This window comes from Salvelinus alpinus, chromosome 11 (assembly GCF_045679555.1).
Source record: "Salvelinus alpinus chromosome 11, SLU_Salpinus.1, whole genome shotgun sequence".
In the NCBI taxonomy this organism is placed as follows: Eukaryota; Metazoa; Chordata; class Actinopteri; order Salmoniformes; family Salmonidae; genus Salvelinus; species Salvelinus alpinus.
Genome location: NC_092096.1, coordinates 39,796,073 through 39,807,611, shown reverse-complemented (window position 1 = coordinate 39,807,611; position 11,539 = coordinate 39,796,073). Strand labels below are relative to the sequence as shown.

Below are 11,539 nucleotides of genomic sequence, written 5' to 3'. Positions count from 1 at the left end.
TGGGTCTAGGGTGTCTGGGATGATGGAGTGGATGTGTGCCATAACCAGCCTCTCAAAGCACTTCATGATTACAGATGTGAGTGCTAAAGGGTGGTAGCCATTGTGGCATGAAGCCTTAGATTTCTTGGGAACAGCAATGATGGTGGTCATCTTAAAACATGTAGGGATTACAGACTGGGAAAAGGAGAGGTTGAAATTTACTGTGAATATAACTGCCAGCTGTTCTGCGCATGTTCTGAGAATACAATCTTGCCCCTGGAATACAATCGTGCCCCGCGGCCTTGCGGGTATTGCCCTGATTAAAGACTCATGTCGGCCTCTAAGAGTGAGATCACCCAATCTTCTTAGTTGGTGGCGGCCCTCACAACCGTCATGATGTTGTTATTATCAAAGCGTGCATAAAATGATTTGAGTTCGTCTGGTAGAGAGGCATCGTTGGGCAGATCACAGCTGTGTCGTCCTTTGTAATCCATAATGGACTGCCCTTGCCATATGCGGTGGGCGGCGGAGCCTGTGTAATATGGTTACACCTTATTCCTATATTGTGCTTTTGCTCGCTGTGGAGGTCATAGCGGGACTTTTGTACTAGTTCCTGTCCTCAGCTGTAGCCTCAGGGTTGTCTGCGATAGCCCTGTGTGCGGTAGCCCTATCCTTTAGTTTAGCACCAACTTCAGTGGTAATCCAGGGATTTTGATTGGGGAAGCAGCAAACCTTAACTGTGGGGACAACGTCGCCAATGCATTTCCTAATGAAGCCGGTGAGGGAGTAGGTTAGCTTGTTGTCTGTCGATGTCATCAGCGGAGTACCGAAACAGCGCTAGCAAAGCAGTTCTGTAGCATAATCTCTCATTCTGGAGACAATTTCTCAATGGAGTGAATCATGGGTAATTCCTGTTTGAGCTTCTGCTTGTAAATAGGAAGCAGGAGTACAGCGTATGCTTGCTCGTGGGTGGAATAACAGTGGTCTAGGACTTTATCACCCCTAGTGGCGAGAGAGACGTGTTGACGGCAGTTGGGCATTACGTGTCTTAATGACGTGGAATTAATATCGTAGGCAATCAGAAAAGCAGCCTCTGGATGTAAGTTTTCCTACTTGGCTTTAGCCTCATGCAGTTTGTTAAGTGCCAGCTTGTTATTTTTCTTGTCTTGAGTTGGAATGTATAGAACAGTCACAGCTGAAAACCGTGGCAGGTGAAAGGGTCGGGCATTTGACTATTCCAAGATGGGTGAACAATGGGTCGACACTTCCACTGCGCTTGAGTCAGCACACCATTTGTTGTTGATGAAGAGGCAAACCCCTCTACCCTCGATTTCCCCGACTCCCCTGTCCTGTCTGCGCAGTGAATCAAATTGAACAGCCATGGAGGTATCTTATCCGAAAGACGTGTTTCAGAAAATCAGAGAATGTTGCAGTTTCGAGAGTCCTGTTGATAGCAAATCCGCAATCGGAGATCATCTATCTTATTATCAAGTGACTGGCCAGTAGAATGGAGGGAAGAGGTGGCCGGTTGTCCCTTTGCCTTAATCTCACCAGGATCCCCCATCTCTTGCCTTTGTAACATCTGCGTTTCCTCTTGGGCTGCCCAAAAACTGGGTCGGAATTATAGAAAGAGCAGATGAGTCGAAGTTGAAGCTGGAATAGCTGGAAACTATGAAATAACACATATGGAATCATGTAATAACCCAAAAAGTGTTAAACAAATCAAAATATATTTTATATTTGATATTCTTCAAAGTAGCCACCCTTTGCCTTGATGACAGCTTTGCACACTCTTGGCATTCTCTCAACCAGATTCATGAGGTAGTCACCTGGAATGCGTTTCAATTAACAAGTGTGCCTTGTTAAAGGTTAATTTGTGGAATTTCTTTCCTTCTTAATGCATTTGAGCCGATCAGTTGTGTTGTGACCAGATAGGGGTGGTATACAGAAGATTATGGCAAGAACAGCTCAAATGAGCAAAGAGAAACGACAGTCCATCATTACTTTAAGACATGAAGGTCAGTCAATCCAGAAAATTTCAAGAACTTTGAATGTTTCTTCAAGTATATGAAATGTTTTTCTTGTCCCTGGAAACAATTACAGAGTTCAGACAGAAAGAAAGATCTCACCAGATGTCATCACCAATCAGACATCATACTCTTATTTGTGTGCCCGTGTGTCAATTAGTGATACTAATCAGAGTTAAACAGACTTACGTTTCTACATCCAGACAGAGTAGAATCGACTTAATGTGCCGAGCATGTTAATTACCCCGTGACAATGGACCATAACCTCTGACCCTCCTGATATGGAATTGTGTAGACACTCACCCCAGTGTGAGAGATAAATAACAGTGTGTGAGATATAATAGCCAGCCAGATATCCATGACTGCTGTTACATGTTCGATTAAGGGCTAATGTCAGAGTCTGGGGTGTTGTTTAAATGCTGGGATTATTAAAAGAGAAGTGATCTGACATTAGATGGGAAAACACATTTCCATTAGCTGTCTGGTATAATTACGCTGTGGGAGTATATCACAGGTGAAGTGCTACTGATGTGACATTATAATGAACGGGCCTCTCCTCTCTGCTCCATCCAAACTATTTTTAGAACAAAGTTATGCAGCATTAGTAAAGATATGATCAATAAAGATATAGTTCCTGTTCTGTTTGTAAATGCTCTGGTAGGTTATAATAGCTCTATCCATCTAATAGCTCTATCCAGCATCTATAATAGCTCTATCCAGCATATCGGACTGCTTTACCCCCCACTACATCACCGGATTCCTGCCACAAGCTCTGGACCATTACACCGGATCATCGCAGCTAGCTAGCTGCTATCGTGACTAATGCCCTTGTCCAGAAGCAAGAACCAGTTAGCCTCGAGCTAGGCCCATTCCCCTGGCTAGCAAACGTACACCAACTACAATACCTCTCTTGCCAATTGGCCTGGACCCTTTGTCGACACGGAGCCCCGCCGATCCATCATGGCTGGTCTGCTGACGTATTTTGGCCAATGTGCTCTCAACCGGCCTCTGCGTCGTTGATGTCGGTGAGGACCCAGGGCACAGCCTGTTTCGTCCATTGCTGCTTATTGGATCCTATGATCGCTCGGCTACACAGCTGATGCCTACTGGACTGTTCATTAACACGGTACTTAATTTTGTTAATCTGTCGGCCCCAGCCTCGAACTCAGGTCCTGTGTGTAGCTAACTGACCCTCTCTGCCCATTCATCGCCATTTACCTGTTGTTTTTGTCTTAGCTGTTTACCCGTTGCTGTCTTAGCCCTCCCAATCAACACCTGTGATTGCTTTATGCCTCCCTCTAATGTCAATATGCCTTGTATACTGTTGTTTAGGGTAGCTCTCATTGTTTTGTTTTACTGCGTAGCCCCTAATCCCGCTCTACATGGCTCGGTTAGCTCCCTTGCCCCACCCCCCCCACACATGCGGAGACCGCACCTAGCTTAACTGGCGCTTCCAGAGATGCAGCGTCTCTCATCATCACTCAATGCCTAGGTTTACCTCCACTGTACTCGCACCCTACCATGCCCTTGTCTGTGCATTATGCCCTGAATCTATCCTACCACGCCCAGAAGTCTGCTCCTTTTACTCTCTGTTCCGAACGCACTAGATGACCAGTTCTTATAGCCTTTATCCTACTCCTCCTTCCTCACCATCTTAAATAAGCATGTCCTTTTCAAAGAATTTAAAACTAAGAACAGATATAGCCCTTGGTTCACTCCAGACTTGACTGCCCTTGACCAGCACAAAAACATCCTGTGGCGCACTGCACTTGCTTCGAATAGTCCCTGCGACATGCAACTTCTCAGGGAAGTCAGGAACCAATATACACAGTCAGTTAGAAAAGCAAAGGTTAGCTTTTTCAAACAGAAATGTGCATCCTACAGCACTAATTCCAAAAAGGTTTGGGACACTGTAAAGTCCATGGAGAATAATAGCACCTCCTCTCAGCTGCCCACTGCACTGAGGCTAGGAAACACTGTCACCACCGATAATCGAGAATTATCAGCCGTAGAGAAATGCTTACTGAAATGCTCGATTATTCTTGATTATAAATTATATAAAATATGATGAAAAAAGCTTTGGAGTACTTTAAATGAAGTTATGGGCAGAAAGACTAATTCAACTTAATCTTTCATTGCATCTGAGGGCTCATTCATTACAAAACCTTTTGATATTGCCACTTTTATTTAGGACTATTTCATTGGCAAAGTTGGCAAATTTAGGCATGAAATGTCAACAACACACTGTGACCATCATATTCATGCATAAAATACCTAATAATGAAAGTCATTCCGCTACCCAAAAATGTGTAAAGCTCCCTTTGTGGCTTTAACAGCCGACCAATCAACTTGCTGCCAGTTCTTAGCAAACTCATTGAAAATATAGTGTTTGACCAGATACAATGCTATCTCTGTGAACAATTTAACAACTGACTTTCAGCATGCTTATAGGGAAGGACACTCAACATGTACTGCACTGACACAAATGACTGATGATTGGCTGAAAGATATCGATAATAAGATACTATCATTTGTTCTAGTTTTTTTTTTTTTTTTTTTTTACATTATCTGCCATAGCTCTCTATCCATGATATCTACCTAATAGAACACAGAGGGTTTTCTTTAATGGAAGCTTCTCTATCGTAAAACATGTAAAATGTGGTATTCCACAAGGGAGCTGTCTTGGCCCTTTACTGTTCTCTATTTTTACCAATAATCTACCATTAACATTAAACAAATCCTGTGTTTATATGTACACAGATGATTCAATACTATACATGTCAGCACCCACAGCTAGTGAAAACCCTAAACAAATAGTTGCAAGTTTTAGAATGGGTGATTAGGAATCAACTTGTCCTGAACATACAGTATTTAAAACCAAAATCGCTTTCTAGGTACTGGACCTCAGCTGAATCTGGTTATGAATAATGTGGCTGTAGAGCAAGTAGAAGAGACTAAACTTCTTGGTGTTACCTTAGATTGTAAACTGTCATGGTCAAGGCATATTGATTAAATTGTTGTAAAGATGGGGAGAGGTTTGTCTGTGCTGAAGAGATGCTCTGCTTTTTTAAGTCCTGTAAGCTCTGATTTGATCGTATCTTGCCTATGGACCAGGTGTATGGGCAGGTATGGCAAAAAAGGACCTAGAAAAGCTTCAGCTGGCCCAGAACAGAGCAGCACATCTCAACTTGAATTGCCTGTATATTAAATGCCCATTGAGGCAAATGACCAAAGATGGCCTGAAAAGCAAACGTTGTACTTGTCATCTCTCTACTTATGGTTATATTTGACAAACGAATGCTCAACCTGTGGTGCCTGAAGGTGCTATAGCCACACTGAATTGGTTATTTCACTCATGCATACTATATCCCTCCCTGCTGTGATATTGATGTGTTTTCATTCATATCTGGACCATATACCTATTTCCAACATTTCTATGAGCTGTTCGGAAGGGCCTATTATTTTATAAGAGAGAGAGAGAGAGAGAGAGAGAGAGAGAGAGAGAATAATGGAGTAGTTCAAAGTGTCATCTGGGATATTGTCACAGATAGACGACTCTCATCGGAAATCAGTATTGCAGTGCGTCAACAACATCTCCATCGATGTGAATTACCCCTGTCTAATTGACTACTCTTGATGTACATTATCCTAGAGGTAGGCTATATGCTTGTTATTCATATGAATAGCTTGACACACCTCTGACCCCTATCCCACAGTGTCAGCCATGTTTGGGGGCTTAATGGCTGGTCTGTGTATGGCATCATCAGCTAAATTAACTTCTGTGCTATTTTTTTTATAACCTCTCATGTCTGGATTAAAAAGCAGTGGAATACAGGTGTAATTTTCTGCTCCCACTGGGAATGGTATTAATCAAACACAGGTTAATGTAGTGCGTCACACCTTTCCCCTCCAATACCTGAAAGTACATGTATCTGTTGAGTAACTCATGTACTATACTGTATGCCTGCGTGTAATGCCTCATTGAGTCTACATGTTGCCATTCATTCATGAGCACACCATTTAATTATAATTTATAAAGCATTTATGAGTATTCATAAGCATACTGGTTTGTACATCATAAGTTAATGCTTCATTTAAGTTACAAAAGAGCTCAACATTGTATCTGCATGGTTGAAGCTATTAATGACGTGCAGTGAAACCAGCGACTTTTAAAAATCTTTCAACTTTATTACAAAAACAAATAACCGACACAACAGTCAAACAGAAGGACAAAACTTGTATTTTATATGCCTTATGCACCCGTTTACTTTTGACTTGTTTTTAATTCACATGCCATGGTGGGGTTAGTGTTGAGTTGAACCAGTTGGGCTCACAGAACAGAGACTAGTATCTCATCAGCCTCTAGTCTGATTTGTGTAACACATACTTCTTTATTATTCTATACCAAAAGGCACTGTTTTTTTCTGAAGTTCATAAAAGAAACAAAAACTCGAGTTAATGATACATAACCATCCTTGTTGTTTACATGGTGGTGTGGTCATTTCAGCTGAGCATATCCTACATCAGTGGACTTTGAACCCATGCGTCACTAGAGAGGCATATAGCTGGGAGGCTGCAGTAGATCCCGTTTCCCGTAGGCGCTGGAGCCTACGTTGGTGGGGGCGTACACCGTGCCGATGGTGTTGCTGGAGCGGGTCAGGAAGTCGGCCAGTCGCTGGGTTACACAGGTAGCCGTGTTGCACTTCCTTTTCTCTATGTGGTGGCTGATGGGATATCGGAGGACAGCAAGAAATGAATCCAATATGTCGAACAAATTATGCATTACTTATCGAAACATTTATAGAGTGGTATAGATCAGGAAAATGTAGCAAAGTTATTGGCCTACCAGACATACTGTATAGTAAGTGGATAAAAATAGCCACCATATGATACTAATATGATAATATCACTACTGCAGCTACTAGTAACAATAATAGTAATAGCAATAAACTATTATTATTATTAAGATCACTATTATTTAATTTAATTTATAATATTATTATCACTATAAATTGAAATATTAGGTGATTCCCCCCACAAATTTCAGCTTAGTTCAATTCTGATCCACATGAATCTTCACTATGAAAAATCATTATTTAGAAACAGCCTTTTGTTTTGTTTACTGAACTTTCAGTCAAAGTGTTACCTAAACAAACAAAAAAATGTTTGCCCAAACTGAGCTCTAACTTGAGAAAACTTAGACAAAACTGTGGTTAGGGACACCCTCACACACAGCGCTTTTAACATACAATGTTTTTAACCTACATATTTCACACATACATGGTGCCATTGTGCATGTTCATTTATAGATGGCAGGAAGATAGGAAGATAGGAATTCTGTGAACCAAGAGGTTGTAAGTTCAAATCCCAGGTGAGGACATGTTGAATAATAATTACTGTATGAACATGCACAATGTAATTAAGTTTATGTCAAAGTGTATCAAATATGTAGGTTGAAAACATTGCATGTTAAAAGCACTATTTGAATGTGTGGGTGTCCCTAACCTAGATTTTTCTTAAATCAACTTAAATTGGGCCAACTAACAATGTTCAGTTCAGATAATATTTCAGCATATTTTGACTGACGAGTTGAGTAAATTAAAAAAAGGCTGTGGATCCATTTACTAAATAATAATTAGTTTAATCAACTCGATTATTTTACATTGTTTTGTCCGCAAAATTATCAACATTTGCACTCAATCAACAAATCAATAAATGAGGTGCAACTTATATAATAAGGTGCAACCTTACCTGTTGACAGATGTGAGCCCTCTCTGGAGCCGCGCGCCAATGAGGCCGAGGTAGTGGTTGGAGACGATCCCGGGCACGAGCCAGCCTTCTCTGTCCGGTAGCGCGCTTTCTTGCTCCCTAGATGAGGTGAAGTACCTGAATCAGGATGAGGAAAGAGCCAAACCGTCACTCCGACCGGTGACTGATGCCCACTTCAAAACATCAGCTCAATTCTCGAGGGCGCAATGGAGTGGCCACTAGTCCCCCTCCAGTGCGAACTTGATCACTTTTACGCGATTCACATATTCCTGTCTCTGCCTTGGCAGGACAAAACCCGACCTCTCGGATGTCACGATTGCAATGGATATTCATCTCAATGATCTCATCAATGTCATTAGCCGGGTGTAGAGTTAGATTACGCACGTCGTTAATTGATTTCTTACGGTTCAAGATGGATGTGCCAAATTACGTACAACTTAAAACCGGCGCTATATCAGTTGAGTGATTAATTCACATGCCAAATTAAACCCACTTCCTAGTGACAATTGAACTTTGGGCGACACTGCACGACACTTGTAATTGTACATCACAGAAGTGACACTCAGAAATAACGGAAATAACTGAGGCAGCTTTATGCTCTCACCTGTTGCTAGGGAGGGTGGCGACACATGGCAGCAGCACGAGAGGCACGAGAAGGAACACGGGCAGCTTCAGGTAATACATCGTGCACGCGCGATCCCTACACGAAAACAAAAGATGGTAAATGAATAATCACACACGCTGTTGAATTACACAAGTAGAGGGATGCACATGCATGTGAATAATGTAACCCACACCCATCAAATATTCAGTCTATGCTACTAGAACACTTTAGAATAGAATGACAGCAGAAACAGTAAAAGTTCTGTAGAACAGAGTACCATGCAAACCAAAGACCACCAAACAGACAAGCCACTCAACAGTCTACCCTCAACCACACAGGGAAAAGAGAGAAAAAGACTTGGGATAGTATAGTGTCCTGGTCTCCATGTCTCTCAGATCAAATATGCATCCTAATAGTCTGGTTAACTCACCCTCCGTAGTTAAACCCAATCGTCAGTGGTTCCAAAGACAGACACTGCTACTGTCAGTGGTTTCTTAGACTGTCACACACACACTCTCACACAGATATAGGCTTCACCGTCAACCACTTGTGACATCACCCCTCCAAATATAGTCCTGCGTTTCCATTATCAGGGATGAGGTTCACTTAAAGAAACTCGAATCCACAGCAAGAGTCACCTACTCCACACACGCACACACACGACATAATCTTCGTCATTCTCATCATCAGCATCATCGAACTGTGGTTGGACTGGTCTGCTGTAAACTCACACTGGCGGAAACCACACATACATTTTACATCAAAATATTGCATTAAGTTCTTAGGGCAGAAAGTTAGACTCTGTGTATTTTTAGGTGGCTCCAATAATGGAGGGAATCGCTTGGGGAAATTATGGGATAACAACTACAATATTGCAGATAAAAGGTTTCACCCCCAGTTCATTTTCAAATGTAGTTACTGGTGAGTGTATGGAGATTTCTTTCGGAATTAGTATGTACTATCAATACCTCATCATGTCACCCACTTCTCCTCCATCCCACTACCTAGTCTGCAGTACCTATAGTCCACACGCTCCACAACCCACTCTGGTGAGAGGGGAATGATTTAAGCGGTGAAAAGAAGGTAGAAGGAAAAAGGGAATTCCACAGTAACTGTACTAAACAAAAATATAAACGCAACATCTGAAGTGTTGGTCCTATGTTTCATGAGCTGAAATTAAAGATCCCAGAAATTGTCCATGGACACAAACAGCTTATTTCTCTAAAATTTTGTGCACAAATGTGTTTACATCCCTGTTAGCGTTTCTCCATTGCCAAGATAATCCATCCACCTGAGAGGTGTGGCATATCAAGAAGCTAATTAAACAGCATTGTCATTACACAAGTGCACCTTGTGCTAGGGACAATAAAAGGCCACTCTAAAATGTGCAGTTTAGTCACACAGCACAATGGCACAGATGCCTCAAGTCTTGAAGGAGCGCACAATTGGCATAATGACTGTAGGAATGTCCACCAGAGCTGTTGCCAGAGAATTGAATGTTAATTTCTCTACCATAAACATCCTCCAACGTCTTTTTAAAGAATTTGGCAGTACCTCCAACCGGCCTCACAACCGCATACCATATGTAACCACGCCAGCCCAGGACCTCCACATCCGGCTTCTTGACCTGCGGGATCGTCTGAGATCAGCCACCCGGACAGCTGATGAAACTGTATTTCTGTCTCGAATTAAAGCCCTTTTGTGGGGAAAACTCATTCTGATTGGCTGGGCCTGGCTCCCCAGTGGGTGCGCCTATGCCCTCTGCTAGCATGGCTATCTCTGAGGTTGTTTTGCGCTCACACACACCCTGAATACCCAGAATCCTCCCCTCAGAGACTCTGCCAACACCACCACATACAGGCCCTGTAGGGTGGTCTGTAGACAGAGACATGGTCCTAGTCAAGTGCAGAGTTTTACCCACAGGCCTGAGTTAGGGGAGACGTGACTGACGCCGACCTGTGGTTTAGCTAGGCCTGTTGGATGCAAGATTCTCCCTCAGTCTCTCCAGTGATCCTCTAACACATACACACTCACCCCATTTATGGAAGCGTTTGACCCAAAACTGTTCTACCATGATGTCCTTATGTTCATTGAATTCTAAAATTCCGTGAGATAATATGATTTCTCTCTCAGACAATCTTACATTACACGTGTTTTATTATAAGACAATACGTATGGCTAGACGGTACACTGTCCTTCTCTCAGCACATATCCAAGCTGCAGGCTAAGGTTAATATAAACTTGGTTTCCTCTATCGTAATCGCTCCTCTTTTACCCCAGCTGCCAAACTAACCCTGATTTAGATGGCCATCCTTCCCATGCTAGATTACGGAGACGTAACTTATAAATTGGCAGGTAGGGTGCTCTCGAGCGGCTAGATGTTCTTTACTATTCGGCCATCAAATTTGCCACCAATGCTCCTTATTGGACACATCACTGCACTCCATGATCCTCTGCAAACTGGTCATCTCTGCATACTCAACGGCAAAGACCCACTGGTTGATGCTTATTTATAAATCCCTCTTAGGCCTCACTCCCTCCTATCTGAGATACCCAATGCAACCCTCATCCTCCACATACAACACCTGTTCTGCCAGTCACAATCTGTTTAACGTCCCCAAAGCACACACATCCCTGGGTTGCTCCGCTTTTCAGTTCGCTGCAGCTAGCAACTGGAACAAGCTGCAAAAAACACTCAAACTGGACAGTTTTATCTCCATCTCTTCATATAAAGACTCAATCAATCTTACTGACACTTGTGGCTGCTTTGTGTGATGTATTGTTGTTTCTACCTTCTTGCCCTGTGCTGTTTGTACCAGGTTTTGTGCTGCTACCATGTTGTGCTGCCGCCATGTTGTGTTGCTACCGTGTTATTGTCATGTTGTGTTGCTGCAAGGCTGTATTGTTGTCTTAGTTCTCTCTTTATGTAGCGTTGTGGTGTCTCTCTTGTCGTAATGTGCGTTTTGTCCTACATTTGTATTTTTAATCCCAGCCCCCGCATACATAATGGTTCATGTGAGACGTTTTCTGATGCCTAATGGATGAACATTTAGACTGTTGAGAGTGTTACTGACGATCTGGTGAATTGAGAGACAGTGAAAGGGTGGGTTAAGATGATTGGATAAGGAGAGAGAGAGGTGATGAAGGAGTCTGGGGTGTG

General features: G+C 42.5%; 1 protein-coding gene across 1 annotated transcript; it reads right to left on the bottom strand.

Annotated features, from left to right (window-relative positions):
* Window positions 1-6,170: 6,170 nt before the first annotated feature.
* LOC139533418 (islet amyloid polypeptide-like) lies at window positions 6,171-8,935 on the bottom strand. Its single transcript, XM_071331450.1, has 4 exons — window positions 8,810-8,935; window positions 8,380-8,475; window positions 7,758-7,892; window positions 6,171-6,730 (listed from the first exon to the last, which is right to left on the bottom strand). Exons 2-4 carry the CDS (start codon window positions 8,457-8,459, stop codon window positions 6,556-6,558), a joined length of 390 nt encoding a protein of 129 aa, XP_071187551.1. The 5' UTR covers window positions 8,460-8,475; window positions 8,810-8,935; the 3' UTR covers window positions 6,171-6,555.
* Between the last annotated feature and the right edge of the window lie 2,604 nt (window positions 8,936-11,539).

Coding starts and splice junctions, on each gene's coding strand:
- LOC139533418 (XM_071331450.1), bottom strand. CDS start 8,459: ATGTATTACCTGAAGCTGCCCGTGTTCCTTCTCGTGCCTCTCGTGCTG. Junction 7,893..8,379: donor GCCACCCTCCCTAGCAACAG/GTGAGAGCATAA, acceptor ATCCTGATTCAG/GTACTTCACCTCATCTAGGG. Junction 6,731..7,757: donor GGGCTCACATCTGTCAACAG/GTAAGGTTGCAC, acceptor ATATCCCATCAG/CCACCACATAGAGAAAAGGA.